Below are 22,432 nucleotides of genomic sequence, written 5' to 3'. Positions count from 1 at the left end.
GGTTGAAGGTCCAAATTGCAGGTTCAATGCAGCTTCAAAGGGCTCTCTACTAGGGATGTACCGATATGAAAATCTCACGATACAATAATATCGCGATATGAAGTCCACGATATGATATTTACTGTAATAATAACGAAGAACTGGAAAAAATAGAGAATTTTACCATTTTAAAGTTAAATTATTTTATCTAATGCACTGTGAGAGTTTACAGCTTCAACTTATGTTCTTAACTAAGAAACCCTCTTTTTATTTATTCTGTCTCAGTCTAGATTACATTCACACTGGTGTTTTAGGAAGCCAAAAAAAAATTGGAATATAATAACAACAATGACAGTAACAGCCATATATTGTAAAACAACTGCATTGCAAAATAATTAAAAATGAATATTTCATAGGCACATTATTATTGCTTTACACTACAGTAGGGAAATTGCAATACTTCTTTCCTAATTTCTACACTTAAGAGATTTTTTTTTAAAATTTGGACTGCAGTAACATTACCCATTTAAACCGCTAGCTGTCAGCAATTCATACTGCACTTTGAAGTTTTTATTTTGACATAAACGACAGTAGAGCTTTTATTTTGAAGGAAAACTCCAGCTTCAGTGAAAGCAAGCTTACAAAAAAACGTCTCACTACAAATCTAACGAAATGATGTAATCATTTGCCGCGAAAATAAAGCATAACTGGTGGCCGTTGCGTTCCCAAATACGCACTGAACTCCGGTGGCAATAAACAAGTTTGCTGTAAAGTGGGGTGCAGAAAACACAGGTTCACGAGCTGATCGCCTCAACAACGTGTGCGAAACAGATGAAGGGTTTAAGCCATATTGTGCTTTCGGTTTTAGTTCATTAGACAAATACAGTTTCAACTTTAAAGACCTTTTATGTTAGAATAAGTAGTTTAAATACATTTTAAAAACTACACTTTTTGCACGGAAGACCTATCTTTCATATTGTCATGTAACCACGATAATATCGAGACAGCTGTGCTATCACGATATTGAAAATATCATAACATCCCTAGGCTCTACACGTTCCCATCTGAGGAATAAGGGTCTTATCTAGCAAAACAATCAACAATTTTCTAAAAACAATAAAAGTGTACATACGTTTTTACCACAGTTGCTCATCTTGCACTAGCTCGACTTCACACATTATAAGTCACGTTGGAAAGGTAGGCAGAAGTTTTTCACCCGACCCTTCCTTTTTGACCCAAATTAACAGTCGAAGTACTAACCATGCATGACCTTTCCAATGTGTATACATAATGCACAAGATCAAGTTAAGTACTTGTGGTTAAAAAGTATATACATTTTAATTTTAGTTTTAGAAAATGACAGATTGTTTCACTAGAAAAGACCCTTATTCCTCAGCTGGGATTGTGTAGAGGCCTTTGAAGCTGCATTAAAACTGCAATTTGGACATTCAACCCACTGATCCCCATTGAAGTCCACTATATGGAGAACATCTTGGAATGCTTTCCTCGAAAACCTTAATTTCTTTTCGACTGAAGAAAGAAAGACATGAACATCTTGGATGACATGGGGGTGATTATCCAGAAATTTTTATTCTGGAAGTGAACTAATCCTTATAATTAATGCAAACTATACATTTCTTTCAAATCTCTAAAACTTTCAAATGGTAGCGTAATAATCCGAAAACTGGCTAACTTCTCGACACTTCACACACGCACACTAGTGTGGATAAGCTTTAATAAAGATCCAATAGCACTAATGGGTTAAGGCGATGTTTTTAATGCAGGCTGCAGCATGTAAGCGGGTGGCCTTCTAAGCCAATATGGTGTTCATTATGTCATTAAGTCAATAGGGTTACTCACCTTTCTTTCTGTTCTCCACAGAGCCATCCTGCTTTTTATCTGTCAAAAGAGAGAGACAGAGAAGCCACATAACAAACACTCACTAATTTATTCATTATTCGCCATTATGCAAGCGACGGTTCTGCAGCGCACATTTAAACATATTTCCAATTATGCAAATCTTCTCTTTGATTTAGCAGAATGAGAAAAGGCCCTAGAATATTTACGAACAGATGTGTGCCACGACCTCATGAGGTTTTTTAAATCCACAGCCGTGGCTAGACCACAAACACACAAAATTGCAATGAGGTGCACAGTCGCTGAACAGCAACTTGGGGCCCAACCTCTGCAAGTACTGAAATATTCATGTATCTGCAGGCACTCATTTGGAGACCCAACACGTGAGCCACGGGCTGCAGAAATGCATTAAACTGCAGTTAGTTAATGGAGCGCGCAAGAAATCGTTACATTTTTCTATGAGTCATTGCTTCAGACATTTTATACCAGACAGAAAAATACTGCTAAATTTAAAAAAAAAAAAAGAAAAACAACTCTCTTTTTTTGAGTTTGACAAAAGCACACTTTCATGAATGCTGGAACACACACACATATGCCCAGCCTATTCAATTCATCTCTGCCGCCACAGTAGCTACAGACTGAAAAGGCCACTGGTTGGTCTATTTTAGTTTCTAAAAGGCAGCAAATAATACAGACAACTTACTTTTCTTCTCTTTCTTTCTCTCCTTTTCTTTCTTCTTCTCCTCTTTCTCCTCCTCGTCCTCATCATCTTCTCCCGCTCCCAATAGCGTGAAGATGATTCCAGTTTGGGAATTGACTCCGACAGCAGTGACAACCATTTTTCCAGAGCCCTCCATGACATGAGTACCTGCACAGAGGAAGATGAGGTGAATAAGGGCCAGACCAAACAATATTTTTACCTCTGGATCTAAAAAGTCAGAAACACCTCAGTTTTCTCTCAAAAAAATGGTTGTAGCGATTCATTATTGCATTAATTCACTTACAGAATAAAGATTTCCTGACAGTTTACTAACCCCCACATCATCCAAGATGTTCATGTCTTTCTTTCTTCAGTCGCAAAGAAATTAAGTTTGAGGAAAATGTTCCAAGATTTTTCTCCATATAGTGGACTTCAATGTTGACCAACAGTTTAAAGGTCCAAACTGCAGTTTCAGTGTAGGTTCAAAGGGCTCTACACGATCCTTTATATAACGATTGGTCATTTTATTAAAAAAAAAGACAAATGCTCGTCTTGCACTAGCTCTGCGACGCGCATCCACAACTTCACGTATTACATAATCACGTTGGAAAGGTCATGCCTGACTAGTTCTTTGTCTGTGCACTTTGGTTCAAAAAGGTAGTAGGGCAGAAAACTCCTTTAACTTTAAAAATCGATCCAATATCATTTTACCTTTTTTGGTAAAGAGTGTTTGACTTTCTTTGCACGTTTACTTTGTAAACACTGGGTCGGTACTTCCACCTACGTCACATATGACCTTTCCAACGTGGCTACATAATTGGTATTCTTTTTTAGAAAATGACTGGTCGTTTTACACGATCGTCTGGGATCATGTAGAACCCTTAGAAGTTGCACTGAAACTGCAATTTGGACCATTGGATCTCATTGAAGTCCACTATATGGAGAAAAATCCTGGAATGTTTTGCTCAAAAACCTTCATTTCTTTCCTACTGAAGACAGATATGAACATCTTGGATGACACTGGGGGTGAGTAAATCATCAGGATATGTTCATTCTGGAAGTGAGCTAATCCTTTAAAGCAGGATGGATTCTGATTGGCTGTGAGTGTTTTTATCATTCATCAGCTGGAAAAAGTCATTTCGAATTTAATTCCAACAATCGTTTCTCTGTCGTTATCATTACAGATGAGGTGTGGAGGTGTGTATTTCTTTAAATTTTAGATGGTTTTTAAAATTAGATCTTTATGGCTATCATTATAGTTAATGTCCTTTGAGTGAACAAGCTTTGAAACAGGATGAACACTCAAACAGGCAGGTCTTCAAAGTGCCCATTTTTCTGGCCTTTATTACAGACTATTTAAGCTTGAGAAGGGGGTCTATGGGGAAAAAAAAAAAAAAAATGTCAGGGAGAGGTTTCTGCTGGGGTAGACTCAGCATGCTAACGCAGGCTCTGCTGGAGAAGTGCCCATTCAGGCTCACAAATCCCTCCTCATCTCCTCTGGGATGGCACACAGCAATGTCATTCTATCAGAGGATCAACTGGCTTTCATAAAATGGGATTAGCTGAAGATGCTAGCCTCGCTGAGAGGGAACAGGTCCTACATAGCAAACATCTGAACTCCCAAGTTGGACATTTATTTGGTTTGGCTGAAATTTTGAGTAGAGGTGAGACAGGACACATAGAAAATGCTAAATTGTGCAACCAAACATTGGCTTGTTTGCCACGTCCCACCTGACAGCAGCATAGCATCTTTCTCCAACGATTTCTTCACATGGTCAGACTCTCCAGTTAAAGAGCTCTCATCTATTTTGAGGTCGTTGCCCTGGATGAGAACGCCGTCAGCAGGCAGGAGGTCACCTGATGAAGATCAGTGAAGCATCCCATCACAATAACGTACATTACCGTCAGCAGCTTTTGAATTTATTTCAAGGTGACTATACAGGAATGTCAGAGTAGCTATATTTAAACTTCTGATTTTCCTTCTAAGAAAGAAAACGAAAGATCCTGCAAATTTACCAGCTTACCATATTTAATTTGTGCAATGTCCCCGACGACAATCTCGGCCACAGGGATCGGAATGACTTGCCCTCCCCGAACCACCGTAAACTTCTGCTCTTGTTCAATGCGGCTCTGTAAGCCACGGAACTGCTTCTCTTTGCTCCAGTCGTTGAAGGCCGTCACGAGCACCACGCAAATAACAGATAGGAGGATAGCTGCTCCTTCTATCCAGCCGGCTTCAGCTTCTCCTTCATCCTCTACTCCACCCGCTGCCTTCCCGCAATCTACACACACACGCAAACACCAAATAAAACTCAGCTCAGAACAACCAGAATTTGAGATGATGATCTATAAATAAGGCAGAAGGAAATAAATAGGTGACTTACTTCTATTTTCTGAATCCGGAGGTTTATAAAAAGAAAGGCCTAAAGAAACTATTGCTGCCACTTCCAAAATAATCAATGTTACGTCTTGTAATGCTTCCCATACTAACTGAAGAAAGGTTTTTGGCTTTTTCGGAGGTATAAAGTTCTGTCCAAATACTACTTTTCTTTTTTTCGATATCTGAAGGCTGCCCACTTAATCCTAGAAGAAAGGAGAAGGGGAAAAAAAAAATTAATAATTCAAGTAAACACTGAACACAGCTCTTCATGTATAGCAACTTATGATTTATAATAGGTTTATATGAGAGTCAGGATTAGTGAGAAAGAAAGGACCTATGGGTCAACAACAGTAGCTTTTAAAGATAAAGACTTTCTGAATAAGACTAAAAGGTCACATAGAAGCAATATGAAAAAAATTAAGGATTTAACCGCACAAATATTACATATATACATAAAGTAACTTACTCACCAAGGCTGAAAAAAAAAAATTGCAATAGATTTTTATTTATTTCAAAATATTGTAAAATGTATTTATTCAGTTTATCCTATTTATTTATTTAATTATTTTTAATTTATTTAATATATTGTAAATTTATTAAGTTATTAATGTAAATGAAAAGCTGAATTTTCAGCAGCTATTACACTCTTGCAAATAACATTTCTTTAGTCAACGTTGAAAACAATTGTGCTGCTTAATATGTTTGTGGAAACTGATAAAAAAAAGGATTTAAAAAGTTTAAAGAACAGCATTTATATGAAACTGAAATTTGCAACATTGTATTTACTGTCATTTTTGATCAATTAAAAAAAATCCTTGCTGAATAAATATGTAATTTAGTTCAAAACCCCAAACTTTTGAATGCCATTGAATGTCAATATTTTTTTCTATATTATCTTTGACCATCTGCCCTCTTACCACTAAAAAGTAACTGTCATGCGTCTACACGTGTCTGACAGAACTAGTTTCAACCAATTTTAGCCATGTCTGTCTATATCCAGGCTAAAATCTTGATTCAAAAAACATAAGCTTACACTGTTTTGTATTTAATCGACTATGAGCTATTAGCACAGCTAATCCACAGTAAAGCGTGTGGGATTTTGACAAGACCATGAGAATTTCCTGGGTGTGAAAACTTAATCCGAACCAAATAAGGAACGTGATAGGGCAACAACAAACGTTGAGTACACTGTATGCTGGAATCATTCAAATGCACTGGTTTAACAGCAGTCCTCTGGTTTGCCCATTTGAATAACATCTCTATATTCAAAGCAGGTATTCAAAGAAGTCATGTTGTGTGTATTTAGTTCACTCACTCTGTTCACTCGCTCACCACATGTTAAGAGACAAAAACAGGATGACTAGATGTGGTGAATGAGCTATGTGGACGAAAAGGTTGCATGCAGTCATGTGTGTTTATGCATCTAGTGTCTGGGCTCAGAATGAATGCGTATGTGTGACTGAACAGGATGGTTTGCCTGCCAGACCAGAGAGCAGCCTGGTCAGCAGAGCCTATTGTCATGACAACATCCTCCACATTACTCAGCACCCATTCAGCCAAAGGTTTCACTGCATGTTAACACTCGGTGTCTCAAAAGCACATTTCTGCTACTGGATTACACTCGGCATTTGACTGCACACAACTAAGTCGCCTTTTATCTAGACAACTACAGTGTCTGAGAGATTTGCATGAATTAATTTGACACTTTTTTTTTTTTTCCAAAGCTACTTGCATTGCATTCAATGCATTGCATATGGGCATTCCTGTAGCTCAAACACCAGGGCAACTACAATGTCTTGGGTTTGATACCCAGGGAATGCATGAACTGATAAAACACATACATTGAAGTCAATTTAGATAAAAGCATCTTCCAAATGCGTTAATGTAAATTAAGGCATATGGATTCCTTTTTCTGGGACTCAAATTACCTTCTCACTACAAGAATTATGTTCTACCAGCAGTGTAAAAATGATTTTTCGAAGCTGTAAATAAAACAAAAATTGAATGAGCTATTCTACTTAAGTCTCATGTTTAACCCAGTGCTTCTTTCGAATTATTTGTCAAATATACTAGCAATAGTAAACCAAAAAAGTAAATTCTACACCAAAATGCTTTTTAAAAAACCTGACTACAAACAAAAAAAAAAATCATGACTCTACATTCTCAGATTCATCGTTTCTATAACTCTACCGGTTTCTATTCTAGGCAATGCTATTTTTACAGAATACCCTGAATGTTATTGATCTTTGTGTTAGTAATAAAGTCTTTTGTTGGCTGCATGTACACTATAAACTTATGAGCTTTAAATAGCATTGGATTACAACTTGAACAATGACTTCTCCAATGACCTGCATACAGTAGACATGCACAGTGTTGCTCTAATTGGTTACTAAGGAAGAGAAGCCAACAATGAATCAAACCAAAATCAAATTTTGTTTGTACTGATCCAAAAGGTACTTCTCGATGTACGCACAGGAAAACTTCAACTGCTTCAACACCAGTGCATTAAATCCAGACTTGTGTAGTGTGGAAATTGAGGCTGAGGATTACATTCTGTGTCCCTGCTTGGAGAGTGGGCTAAGGAGCAGATGAGTCAGGTCTTACGCCTCTGTCAAAAATGCATTTATGCTGCAGTACACATCTCAATTCCACTCTCACTCCAGATCATGAACACAGCTACCCAACTCAACAGAAGACAGTCAAAAAAAAAAAAAAAAAAAAAACCCTTCGAAGACCAGCAAAACATGGGTGACAGCTAATTATTCATTTGCATGCTACTTCACTCAGTGTTACTGTGATTGCAGGAAGTGCTTAGGTTGTAAGTCTAAAACTAATGTTGGCACTAGTTGCTGCAAAGACTCCAAGGTTTTTGCAGTTTCCCAAAGGAGACCGAATCATGACGTGAGTTTCTACTTTCACCTGAGACCTTGAAAGCCTCAAAACATGGGCCTCTATGGAAAAGAAAATGTTTTTTACTAATCTCTAATGCATTAATGAAAGAAACAGGGCAAATTACTAACACAGCATTTGATAAATATTTAAAAAGGCAGATAAAGGAAGAGAGAATGTTAAATAATAAATAACTATGCTCATCAATCCATTCAATATACAGACAACAACATGTACAAAGCCATCGCTGGTCATTTCTAATGATAAGCTCCATTTATTTAGCATATTAGAAGTGTTGGGGGTAACACATTAAAAAAAGTAATCTGATTACGCAACTCGTGATACTTTTAAGTAACTAGTAAAGTAACTTTTTTTTTTAAATAAGTAACACGTTACTTTGCTTGATAGCTCTCCTGTCTCCATGTTGATAGAAATCAGGAGTAAGTTCAGAGATATTGTGTGTGCTGTTTCAGTATTCATTTAAAAAATGAATAAAAACAGTGAAATGCAAACTCACACAAATATCCTTCACATATTTAATCCCAGTCTAATAACCAATGACGTGGCGGCTGACCTTCGATGATCTAATTAAGCCATACTAAGAAGCAAAAATTACTTTAGATAAACTTACACTTGTGCTTCTTTTTCATATTATTGCTGAAGAGTGTTGAAATTTCTGTACAGATGTAAATTTACTTTTCCTTCAGCCTGAGGTTTATTCAGGTCACTTTTGGTGTGAAAGGGCTTTTACGTTTGCTGTCAAATCAATTTGACAGCTCTACCAAAAATAGAACTTTTTTTATTAAAAACTAACAAGCAAGCCCTGCCAAGATTTTAAAAGTAACAAAAAAGTAAGTAATGTAACATTACTTTTCATAAAACGTAACTAACTAGTTACTTTTTCAAGAGTAGCGCAATAATGCATTACTTTTAAAAGTAGCTTTCCCCAACACTGCATATTGGTTGCATTTTAGTTGCAATATTTAATTTTTTGACTAAGATCTCATTCATAAATACCTGTAGTAAGAGACATAAGGATATTTCTGACAGGTGCACCTAAAGTGTAATTTCTGTGCCTCTAGACCAGATGCAGTGATTGCAATCAAAAAGTACTGTCCTAGACAATCCTGTCTCACACTTACGCTTTTGTTTGAGTCAATGTTGCACCGTCGTTCTGGTTAAGATGCTCAAATAAACAGAGCAATGTTTCAAAAGTGCCTTAGAGTTAACAGGTTTCATAGAAATCAACCTACGAATGTAGCTGAGACGGAAGAAAGTACTAGAAAACCCACACTTCACCTTTAACACACTTATGAGTGCGCCAGAGCCCAGGTCATACATACTGTACTACTACAACACGTGGCTGGTTGTATAGCTTACAAACATCACCTCCCACCTGATTTAAGAAGTTTAGTCTTTTCTATGACATCCTCTATTAAATCATTCACCGAATATGAATTTAACACTTAACGCCCTAGCAGTGTTTGTCATCAGGACCCACGAGAGGCTGGGTCATGTATACTAGTAGCTCTTCGATTAAAAATCCCATCAGTTAAAACAAATCTTGAGCAGTCGCCTTTAATTTGCAGTAGAAGTCCCTCATGTCCACACATGCAAATTCGAGGAACCAAAAGGCTCACTCGTATAAGACAAGAAGGACGTCACGATTTGAAGTAAAGCTGTAAAAAGTAACTAGTTAATTTCAAAAGAGTCAAAAGATTAGTGGTGGCTTTCCTACAGAATTGAGAAATGGCCTTCTTACTAATTAGAAATCCCTTTTCAATTGTCAAAGCTCTTGTAATCTTGAATGACTGCTTAATTTCCTATGGCAAAGCTGAGTGATCTGATTAAGCTGTAAAACATGTCATAACAGCAGGGCTGCCTGCCAGCGTGCTATTGTGAAGCGGAGGGAACAGGGCAGAGCTAAAGCGGCGGATCGCCGTGGGGCTCCGATCACAGTTAGCCGTGTGCCGCGTAGCGAGAAAGGTCCCTCTATCAGTCTGGCCGATGAATAGAATATCTAAGGGGAAAATTCTCAGACTGTTCTTCTATGACTAATGCACAATTCACATGGTATACAAAGCACGGGCACAGCATGGGCCAAGTTTCAGACGGTCTATTCAGGAAACAAGACAAATATTTTTAGAAGTCATATTGATGCTATCAGTGTGACCCCATTATTTGAGCTGCGAAGTCGAAATATACATTTCCACTGACGCTATAGTTTCCACTGACACCATGACAAAGGTATAGCTCTGGATTGCGGACAGCACAGTAAGCTTTGGTTTCAATCACTCAGTATTTCAACGCCTGCTAATAAAAGTCAGACCTTGCGAGGGCTGGACGGGGCAGGTGACACCTCATATAAGCATCCAAACATGCCGCACATATCAGACATGTTGAATTACCTCACTATTAAAACTGAAAGATTGGTTTTGGTGCTCTGCCAAACATATTATTCATAATGCCAAGTGTCAGTTACGTCCAGAACATCCTAGCAAGCACCCTTTTTTCTAACTAATTAAGGGTCAAGACACTATTACTGGAGAGGGCAGGTCCCTTAGGAGCTCTCCATCAGGAACGCGTAGTACATTTCGACTTTCAACACCAAAATTGCATTAGTGCTGATCAAGCTTGCATGTTAAATAGATAAGTGAAGTATTCTCATGGAAACACTGGCCAAATGCCCTCAGCAGACACAATGAAATATTGGCCCTTGCGTGTTCACGCACGAGAGAATTGCGTCCCAAAGAGCCTGTAGAGAACTGCTATGGACATGGTGCCGTTTTAATCTGGGATCAAACTGAAAATCCCTTCCCCCAAGAGTTCAATCAAGGTCAGGCCAGCGATTAAACCTAATGTCTACAGAGAGGTAATAAACCAATGGAGCTGCAGCTGTGGGCTGCACACTGACTCTGCACTTTTCTGTATCTTACCCTAAAGACGATATACTTGCTCACACACCCCTTCCAATAAAAGTGCGACGTGCGAAACAGTAAACAGCGAGAAAGTAAAATGGGACAAATAGGGCTGCAACAACCAATAAAACAATAAAAAAAGTTAATGAGCCAAGTTGTCTAACAATGGAAAGATTTTATATTAAATGGTTCAAAAATAGTCATAAGCATATGGCTGCATGCGGAGTGTCAGGTGCTCTGACAGCTTGTGCTATTTAATACTTGCATGCTGTTAAATTGCTGATATGTTCTTATTGGTAAATGTTATAAATTCAGAGTTAATTGAGCGCATGCTAACAGCAGGTGTTTTGTTGTTATACTTAAAAATAGTCCTTAGAGTGCATATTTGTAGGGCTGTCACGATCACGGTACTCGATTTCAAAAAAATCTTTGACTGCATTTTGCCCGTGTTGAGAAACCGACAAAAACTGGTGCATTCCACAGACGAGAATCTATGAAACGCATTGTTAGACCGTTTTCCAAGGGTGCATGATATTAAACCCATTTAAAAATCATAAAGCATAATGCTACTGTGAATTCCTAAACTCTACGCTTCAATTAAATAAATGTATGCACTTCAATTATTTACATGCGTGTCTCAGATCGGCTCCGTTCACATTAAATGCTGCTCCACACAAACTGTACATGTGAAGCGTCTCAAACGCCAACTTTGGTTTATCATAACGTTCATCTGGGAACACAATATGCGCCATCTCATCAGATTTGTAAGGTAAATCAAATAGAAACTGACGCAAACACAGGAGGATACATCAGTATCTTTCTCAATATGCTAACTGTTCATTGTGATTTTAAAAGTTGACATTTGATGGTGCATATTCAAAAAAAGACAGTGGCTATAGCAATTCTGTCATATAGAAAAGGGCAGATATTAAAGATTAAGTGTACATTTGAATTACATGTTGTTTAGTCAATATTAAACAAGGATTAGATCGTGTTGTAAAGTGTAAAACAATCATCAGGCTGTTAGTGCCCTCTGCAGTCATGTAGGTTAGCTCTATTGTTAATAATACATGTATTTTATCAGTTTTGTTCAATAAAACCATACAAGTACTTGCTTTTTTACAAGTACTTCATTTGAACTATTGCCTCATTGCTATATGTATTTTAAGTTATTTTAAAGGCTATTGTTCACTTAAAAATATATATATAATTATTAGATGAATTAATCGCAAGAATAATCGACCAACTAATCGAATAACAAAATAATCGTTAGTGACAGCCCTACATACATGTAATTTACTTCATATAATAAAAAAATAACTAAATATTTGCTAGTCTGTAGTCATTTGTTATCATGCATAATGCATGTTTGCTCTATTGTTTATAATGTATCTTTAACAATTTTGTTCAAAAAAACCACATAGTACTTGCTTTTGATAATTTATTTGAATTAATTATTATTGCCTCATATTATTATTATTATTATTGCTATATGTATTTTAAGTCATTTTAAAGGTTATTGTTCACTTAGGTCTATTTTTATTACTACAAAAAAAATTATAATTATTTGATTAATCATCAGAATCATCAGTAGATTACTTGATTACCAAAATAACTGTTAGTGACAGCCCTACAAATTTGTGATTTACTTTATATAATATAAAAAAAACCCTCTAAATATTTGTTAGTTGCAGTCCTAGAGACAAATAAAGAGATGGACAAATAAAGTGTGAGTAAAAATAAAAAATAAAAAAAAAAGCCTGCTATAACCGCAGTTTCACAGACTGGGGTGGTAAGCGCATTTGTGTTTGACATTAAGGACTTTTATTTCAATTGTCAAACACACCGACAATGCAAGCAGGCTATATTTAGGATATCCTCACCCTCAGTGAGGAAAACAGATCAGACACTGTCTAAGATATCAGCACACTGTCCATGTGTTGCCAGAGCAGCAGCAACGGGACAGCAGCAGCGATCCTCCCAACAGACTGCAGATGCGCTAAAATGCAGCATGAAGCCATTCAAGTGTAACTGACCTGCTCTCTGTTCCTAACAGCTATACGTTTAGAGTGAGATGCAACAATTAAAAACCCATCCAAAGAGTCGTTGCTTCCGCCACTTTATCTCCTGGAACCGCATTTGGATTTCTGCAAAGCAAAGCAAGTGCAAGATAATGATTATGTACCATCTACGGGCGATGTTTTCAGTCTGTTGCAAAGTCCATTAACGTCCGCATAAGTTTCCTGGATTTTATGTAATCCTTCAGCCCCTCGCAGTTCCATGAGAGAGCGCAGCTCTTTAAGCGAGCAGCCGAACTCTCCATCGTGATTGGGCTCGGCCACAGAGTTCTTCACCCCGCTGTATGAGTTGTTAGCCATGTCTCCCGGCTACACCGCGTCTCAGCAAGGGTGGAAAAATGGCGTCCCAAAAGGAGAGCTATATCCTCAGGAGACCAATGCCAGTAGTTCCCATAAACAACTGACGTCCTTCAGTGGAGGAGGAGGAGGATGCCCGACTGCAGGTGGCAGGACTGGGATAATTCACAAGCCATTCCCCTCAGCCTGTGGCGCTGCTTTCATTGTGAACGAAACCTCACACAATCAGCCCAAGGAGACCTACAAAAAAAAGAGAAAGGAACACTTTATTAATAATAATAATAATAATAATAATAATATTGCTGAATCTACATTTGTGACCCAGGACCACAAAACCAAAAAAGGGTACATTTTTTTAAATTGAGATTTTTACATCATCTGAATGCTAAATACTAGGCCTTCTATTGATGTATGATTTGTTAGTATAGCACGATATTTGGCCGAGATACAACTATTTGAAATTCTGGAATCTGATTAAAATCAATAAAATAAATAAATAAATCAAAATATTTAGAAAATCATCTTTAAAGTTGTCCAAATGAAGTTGTTAGCAGTGCATATTACTTATAAAAAATTAAGTTTTTAAATATTTATAATAGGAAATTTACTAAATATCTACATGGAACATGATATTTACTTAATATCCTAACGATTTTTGTCATAAAAGAAAAAAATTTACCCATACAATGTATTTTTGACTATTGCTACAAATATACCTGTGCTACTTAAGACTGGTTCTGTGGTCCAGGGTCACATATACAAATGCAAAACCCAAATGCACAACAGATAGCCATGTTAATTTCAAAACTAAACATCAATAGACACCTTACGTTTAGAAAACTGTCCATCAGGCATGGAAATAGTAAGAACAAACTCACTGGCTGAGTTTCAAGGTGACATGCTACCCACTTTTACAGGCGGAACTATGTGGGCTTTTTTGAGAAGTAGCGTGGGAACTGACCTGCCATCTTAACTATGTGAGAGACAAAAAAGCCTTTTTCCCAACATTGTACATGGCTTTTTCTAGTAACACAAAAATTCTTTGAATCTGGAAACTTACGAAATGGAATCCAACTGAAAAAGTATTTTAAGTGTTAATATACATAGATTTTACTACCAAAAAAGCCAGTATTATTAATAACTCCAGCACCAGTCTCTAAAATGTATGGTTAATTCAGGTTTATTGGGCATTTTTTACAAGGACTTAATTCTCAGGGAATGTATAAACTGTATATACCATATAGAGAATGCCATTCAAATCGTTTTGTATAAAAGTATCTACCTAATGTGCAAATTCAATGACTACACTTGAAGTGACAGTGTAAATACGCCCAGTGAGACCTTGGACTGCTTGGACAAAGTTCATCTATGATGTTCCATATTTTCATGTACACAAACCGAAGAGAAAGTTCCATATCAATAGCATGCCCTCAAAGCAAATAACATATTATTAGCCTTCACAGTTTAACCCCACTGACAATGAACAGTCTCTCTGGGATCATTTCAGTAGTTAGTTTGGCTGACAGTATTTCCACTTGCCTCAGCAAGATTTAATTATAATATAATTATATTAAATAATAATATAAATATAATCAAGGAATGTACCGACCAGATCAGCAGTAGGAACGATCTAAACAGGTTTAAGAAGGACGAAAGAGGTCAAAAGCATGTGAGGATGAAAAGTTGACACTTTCTCTCTGTAAGCAGAGGTAAAAAAGCGTAGCCCTCCAGGACTGATTTACTTGCAGCAGCACATGCAGAGCGTGAAACAGCATGCTGCTTCATAACAGGCTACCAGCTGGGCAATCAACTTCTCCCACAGCCAATGTCATGAACATTGCAGACAAATTAAGAGAAAAATCTCGAGTTAAAACCACTCTCTCAGGTGCACAAACTCAGGACTTGACCTTTTTATGAAGCTGCTTCAAAAACGTTTCCTGCACAGCCAAAAATAAATACCATAAAAGACATCATTAGTATTGGCAAATAAAGTCTCAAGTACGTCAAAGTCAACAAACTCTGTTTTATCTTTCATTAAAACTGGAAGTGAAAAGGGAAACACCCAAGAGCTTCGCTCTGAAACAGCTAACAGTGCTCCTCCCTTCTGAAGAAGCAAAAAGTCCTAAAATGTGAAAAACAACCATGGTTTAACACAGAACTTCCTGAAATGACTGTCACCTCAAGCAGCCATGGTACACATTTCATCATCAGGGTTCATTTTGACAGTTCGGAAAGAAATGAGACTAAATAACAGAACGCGTGCAGGCTTCAAGCAAGATAACCTCTTGTCTTCCACACTCGAGCTCATTTTCTCTGTTATCATCTGTGAGTCGACCACGATGAGCTAAGTGCCAAAACTTTGCTGTGCCGTGACAGATTCAGGTTGCAGAGCAGGTCACATGTCACAACAGTGGAAAATCATTGTGATTGGATCTTCAAACTAACAGCTACCACAGTATGGTTGAGCAACAGTAATGTTAACCCTTGCCATACAAAGCTAGAGGTCAGTTTTGGACCAGCGCCTGTGGATTGCACTTACCCGCCCTATAAAGGCATTATATCATATGCTATACACCTGTTAATAAATATGAGAGCTTCCCTATAACAGAATGCAATGCAGTAGAAGTGCAGCTGCAAGAAAAACTCAAGGAAAACCCTTTCGGCCTTCGTTGGCAATTGGAGACCCTATACTGTACAAGCCAACTTCATGCTAGTCAAGGACAGCAATTCCAGGGATCCCGCTGCAGTGGAGCTGTCGGTAATGGGGTATTTTTAGCAGCCTCAGACTGCCCACTCCCCATCCCCCTCGCTGGCTGTTGCTGAAATGGGTCAGGCCATTTCTATGTGGAGGGTACAATGCAGAGACGCCCCGCCTTACTCATGCTACATGGCTCAGTGCACTTAAGGCCACTTCACACCACCGACTGGGCACTTCTACTATACCCTCAGACACTGATCCTGCCAACTCACAGCAGCCGGCCGGCCGCCCACTCAACCACACAAAAGCAAAGCTCCTCGAGAAGAACCTGAATGACATCTCCAAAAAAGAGGCCATTAAACAACATGCATCCATCACGGTGAAAAATAAAACACCTTATATTCCTGGAATGCTATACATGTTTTGTGATACAAAAACATGGAATAACAGAATCCAGTCATAAAAATGAAATTGACATGGAATATCATGGAATTTTCGGACAAATAAATTAAGGGTAGGGCTGTATACTCAAATCATAATATGGACTGGTGCCTTGCTGCATCCTAAAATGCATACTTGTCTACTATGTAGTACGTACAAACTCACAGTATTCATATCAGGGTCTTCTCTTTCAAATTCTAAAAAAAAAAAAAAATACTATTAAAAAAAATGGCAACAAAATAATGTGAAGCACATGTGAAGTATCAGTACTAAAGAATTACAAAGTATACTACACTTTTACTATAGTAAAACCACAGATCATCCTCATCTGAAACGAATGATTCAACATACGCGCTTCAAAGTGACAAACTGAATCAAATGATTCGTGAATCCACATCGAAGTCCCGAGCTTAATCAGATGATCTGTATCGGGAATCATTTGAGTTGAATCATTAAATTCACAAAATGATCTACGAACCCATTCTGATCTAAATCAAATGATTTACGCTCCTAAAGTCTCGATTTGAATCGAAAGATTCGCAATACGCGAAGTTCCGATCTAAATCAAATGATTCGCAGTATGCGATCCAAAGTCCCGATCTAAATCAAATAATTTACGCAATGGTTTAACTTATTCAGAGTTTCGAAAAGCTCCATTTCACCCATCACTACGTGCTTTTTAAAACCATTACAAGCGATATTCGAAATTCAGAAGTGAATGGCTCTTTTAATTTCATCCGTTTTTGCTAGTGAATCATTCTAAATGAATGAAATCACGAGTTTAAATCAATCAGAGCAGTTCCAACATAAATGACTCAATTGATTTGGTTCATCTGTTCCTCTTTTTACATTTTTAGCCATGTTTACATGACACTGTCAGTACTAACAGAAACAAGCGGATTTCACGAATTTTCACGAATTTTCGTGAAAAGTTCTTTTCAAATACCTCTTCATTAATATTATTATTTTCAAAGGTTTTTCAGGGCTTAAATTTCAAAAAGTCAAATTCAAGCACATTAAGCACCTTGTACAAATCCTGTCATAAACCCAACAGTAGGCAAAAAGTAAAAAAGGCCTACTATTTCCAGCGAAATTCTGAATTGTGCATCCAATGGATGCTTACTATCACATGAGGCCACAGGAGGGGATTTATGAAAAGCAGTGAAGCAATGCAACTGATGCCGGTAGTCACATGATGAACATAGTAGGTTCGAATTTCAATTCAAGTTACCAAAAAGCCTACTTTTTTTTAAACAGTTGCCAAATACTTAAAAGACATACATACTCAGAGAGAATACGAGTTTGGACGCAGCCTCTGTGATTACTAAACCGCAAAATTTAAATATGCAATTTAAAGAATTAAATTTAAATGCCGCTATTTAAATACGGAAATTACACTACAGGAAAAAAAAAAAAAGGGTAAACATTTCATAAGGCAATATTACTGTTAACATTTAATAAATACTCTTTTTTTATGAATTGAATTGATTGATATCCTTTTCTATTATTAAAACCTATTAAACCATTAAAACTAAAACAAAGACCTTGGGAAAAAATAAAAATTTCATACGGTCCTAATTATTCCTTCAGCTTTGTTAGATGAGCACAGTAGGAAAAATATTACATGCAAACAGCTACGTACTTAAAAGCTCAGTGCTTTCATGTTCTCACCAGGACCTAAAACAGCATATCTAAAGAAGTGATTTTGAAAAAAACGGGAACCTTTAAGTTGATTGTTATGGTTGCCATTCACAGCACACAAGCCAGCCATTTGCTCCGACCCCTGCCTCCATGTCTGACACCGCGCAGTAAATCAGGGATGACTCGAACCATTAGACGTGATGGGATAACGGGCACGACGAGGCTTCAGAATTTATATTTGCTTAACTCACTGAATGTCACTTTGTGAATGGATGTGTGCATGACTGACATGACTAAAGGTTCTGTTTCTGGCCAAACACAATCTAATTTATATTTAGATGCACCCTTTTTAAAGACAGCACCTGTAAGAAGCAGTCAAACAGTACTGCTTCCACATTCCTTTGTGGGGAAGTAGGATTTCACTAACTGGTTTTTTTTTGTTGGTTTTTTTTTTTACAGAGCATCAAAACAAATAATAAATCTGATTGCAAATCAAATTTTAATGAGAACACAGCCCGCACAGCAATCTTTCATCTGCTTGAAGGTGGTAATTTACCACAGTCATTTGAGGTCGGAGAAAATAACACTGTTCTTACTTACAAACCTCATTTAGATCGCGAACAGAAAATGCATTTGCCCCTAAGATGCTGTTTTGTCTCTGTCATCGACGTCTGATTAAGGCATAAAGCATGATGCTATATGATAATTAAATAGCAACATTATTCAAATGTATTTAATAGCACAGCTCTCTATTTTTAGCTGTTCATAATAGCTTATGAGGGGTTGAATGTCACCTCAGATTAATGTGACACCAAAGCAGTGGCCTCTTACATAAACAATACTAGAGAGAGGGGCTAAGTTACCATCTTTCCATTCCAGTCAGTATGGAAAAAACATTTACGTTTACTTAATTAAAATAATATAACATTACAACTTGTACTACATGTATTACACAACAGCTGGAGGTACAGCCATGGCCTGTAGTCAAATAATTTGAGTTTACAGTGTTGAATTTTAACAAAACACTATACTAAAATCCAATGCATAGTTGCAAAACCCAGTAAGAAATGCCTATGCTTAAGACGCAACCGGCTATGTTCAAAGAACACAGTGTAATCTCACACTGTAGACCTCATTTAGATTATTTTACAGCACTATACATCGTTTCCTGTCAATATAAAAGGGGTAATTATAGTTAACTAAATTTGTTACTTGAAATAAAATCATCGTGAACAACATTTATTTATTTTAACAAAGAAATAAATACTAAAGATTTTATACCAATAAAAACACACAATAAAATCACTAAAACTTCAGTAAATAAAAATGAAAACTGTAAGTATAAACAACATTCAAAATAGAATCTCAATTGTACTAAAAACAACACTGGATATAATATATTAACAATGTAATATAACAGTAATAATATATAAGCATGACAAGACTAATCATAGTCGTCATTTAATGCAAGCTGCTTCTCACCAAGCCAAAGTGACAATTCTACTATAAAGCTCTAGGAGCATAATACTTTATTGCATTTTAATATCTAGGTCAAACAAATGTTAATAAATCAATAGATGTACAACTAGGCCATGCCTCCGCATAGATAACAGTCCAAAGGCCTCTGACGCTCACTTGAGTCAAAGGTTAGTTTATGTTACGGTAAATCATTAAAAAAAAAAACAGAAAAGTAAATCATATTTCCATCCTGCAATAATTAGGAAAACATTTATCTTATTTAACAGAGGCAGTTGATGTTCAACAACTGTACTGCAACAGAACGCACCGCATTTATTCCAAATTGTCCCGGAATGGGTATTACAATCACATTATGTTCCCTATCAAATAGTAGTGCTCTACACCTGTCAAAGGTCAGTGTACACCAAAAGCACTTTGTGAAGATCAAAAAAAGTGCAATTCCAAATACACCCCCACGATTAGCGTAAGAGAAAGCTGAATATACCCTGTAGACTCAAGGTCAAATTCAGCATTGCTGAGGTATTATCAGGAGCTATAAAAGCTTGTGCAAAAGAAGCAACAGGGCAGCGAATGATGTACGCCAAGGAGCAACAGACCTGACACGGTATTTAAACGCACACCGGGGTCTATCTAGAAATTCTCGATGCCATATTCAATCTCAACACATTAGGCAGACAGTAGACCAAATAAGTCAGCCGATTAGGTTGGGTACATTGTGTTTTGCACATCTGCTCCTTCAAATACGATCCTAGCAAATTTGACGTGTCGCACAGCGCTTGTTCCAGTCCTCATGCCGAGTCACACATGACAGGAGGAATTAGGACTGTATACTACAACTGTTGACACGAATGCGCCAAGCTTAAAGGGACAGCTCACCCGCAAAGAAACAAAATCATTTATTCACCTTAATGTTGTTTTACACTTTACTTACTTGGCAAATTTTGAATGTTCTGGAGTGCAGACAGCACACTGAATGTGAATGGTGGTTGCGGCTGTCACTCTGACTATACAAGAAAGTCACACACCGGTGAGTAAACGATGACATTTTAAGCTTTCTGAACGCTGTCTAAACGGTTCTTGTAAATACACATCGAAACAACAACTGACTAGCAAGTCGAAAAGCAAGTTGACAGCTGAAGCGTCCTCACATTTGGCTTTAGCCTGCTAGCGGTCTCAAGTCATCTTGTCAAAAAAAAAGGGTGTACTGGTTTAGTCGTGATAACGACAACAGATCAACATCTTACCTTTTCCGAAACTGAAGCGGTCTCCAACTTTCCAACGCAACTCATACAGTCATTTTCAGGTAAAAGCCTAAAATAACGTTAACCGGCTAATGTGACAAGTCATCGACTGACAGGGACGGTCGCTTAGCTGAACAAGTTAGCTCGTTTGACAGCATTTCATAAGAGCGTACTGTCAATAAACGGTGAAACGCTCACGTTAAAGAATAAACTGTGTCTTCGAGTCGGAGAAAATCATAGAGACGGTAACGTTAGTTTCACTTGAGTTAACGCTCTTATCGCAGCGACCCGAATGACAGTCAACGGATCTGTAACAGTCAGCTTTTCAAAAAAAAAAAATTGACGGCAGTTAAAATAACATTAAGGTCAACCTGTGTTACACAAAAAATGTTATATGTATTTTTTAAGTTATGTTAAAGCTCCACCGCACCTTTATTATTTCATAACATTGTTATTTTATGATCAAATCGACAGCAGTATTTTTTTAAATATACGCCGTGTCGCGTGATCATAGATGTAGAAACGCGGCGTGCGCGGTCGAACACATTTCACAAGCTTCATACGTCAAAAGCAACTTTCCAGCGTGCACTACACATCATCTCTGCATCTCAGCCTGGTGCGATATATTAAAACCCCATTGATTTTCCACACACCCCCTCCCCTGCAGTGACAATAGGCAGGTGTGGGTTAAAAATGCACAGCAGCCTGGTTGCCTTCTTGCCCCTTTCTCTGCCTGCTACCAACTAGCAGGAGTTGCCTAGCCAATTTGGCTAGCTGATAATAACGCAGGCTAACGGACAGCACGGTAAATGTAGACAAGTCAACAGAGCAAGCGAAAAAACGTTGCGGTTAAAACGCGGCGGTAACACAAGCATGCATGCGAGAAATGGTGAAATTACACTCACAATGCTCTCCGAACGGTGCCTCAGAGATCCCCCTCACTCTCTCGGTCTCCCTCAGACTCACTCTGCCGTCTATCTTGCTCCTCCAATCTGCAGAGAAATCCCTCCCACAACCGCGCGTCGCTTGAGACATGTGATGCACGTCAGGAGGACGGCCGCTGACAGGCAGGAGGACGCTCATTGGCTGAGACGAGATGTCAATCACGCTGGGCGCACCCTCTGCTCAGCGACTGGGCGCATTAACATAATTTATAAAGCTGCTCCGGAGAGCGGTTAAGTGTAAAATAGCTTGTTCAGCGTCGGGGTTTGTTTTAACGTAATAAACGACACGCTTCAGCACGAGCCGGCGTTGTAAGCCCCGCCCACAGCCACGGACGGAGTCTTCCCCCGCGGCTAATTAAACCTGACGTCATTTTTTCCATGACGTCGCCCGTTCTCTTCTCGATTCTGGTGTTGTTTGATTCGCAGTGTGTAGAAACTCATTCCGATCGCTGATCTGAAGCGGATTACTGCACTCTGGATCCTCGCTTAACGTTATAGGCACGCTTTCCCAAGAATGAGAATTAAACATTTGTCAGTTAGTTAACACATGTTGTTTATTTGTATCACGCACAGACGCATTCATTCACTGAAATAGATCACCAGACAGAAATATTGTGCAATGCTTTCTGATGCTAATGGAGTGAATTTGCATCACCAGCATTTTTCTCTCTGCATTTTCATCAAACTCGTGTCCACTGAAGTGCTTAATTTAGCAGTCTGGCATCTTCCTTTAAAAATTGCAGAACAAGCCTGGAGCATTTCTGTTTGTGAACCTTTGTTGTATACCAAGTCCTCGTGTCAGGGACTACCTGTACCAGAGGCGAATGAAAATCCTTGGTTAGGTAACGAAGACTTTTTAAAGAGATGCACAAACATTTCCTACATGTTAC

General features: G+C 37.9%; 1 protein-coding gene across 1 annotated transcript in view; it reads right to left on the bottom strand.

Annotated features, from left to right (window-relative positions):
- Positions 1 to 21,698, bottom strand: part of atp2b1a (ATPase plasma membrane Ca2+ transporting 1a) — a 34,010-nt gene extending 12,312 nt beyond the window's left edge. Inside the window, 8 exon segments of the mRNA XM_051107181.1 lie at positions 1,840 to 1,878; positions 2,540 to 2,704; positions 4,268 to 4,393; positions 4,561 to 4,818; positions 4,921 to 5,089; positions 5,091 to 5,119; positions 12,909 to 13,338; positions 21,504 to 21,698. Coding sequence (XP_050963138.1) covers positions 1,840 to 1,878; positions 2,540 to 2,704; positions 4,268 to 4,393; positions 4,561 to 4,818; positions 4,921 to 5,089; positions 5,091 to 5,119; positions 12,909 to 13,101 — 979 coding nt within the window. The 5' untranslated portion in view covers positions 13,102 to 13,338; positions 21,504 to 21,698.
- Between the last annotated feature and the right edge of the window lie 734 nt (positions 21,699 to 22,432).

The sequence above is a fragment of the Labeo rohita genome, chromosome 4 (assembly GCF_022985175.1).
Source record: "Labeo rohita strain BAU-BD-2019 chromosome 4, IGBB_LRoh.1.0, whole genome shotgun sequence".
Taxonomy (NCBI): Eukaryota; Metazoa; Chordata; class Actinopteri; order Cypriniformes; family Cyprinidae; genus Labeo; species Labeo rohita.
This window is presented reverse-complemented; position numbering and strand designations above follow the sequence as displayed.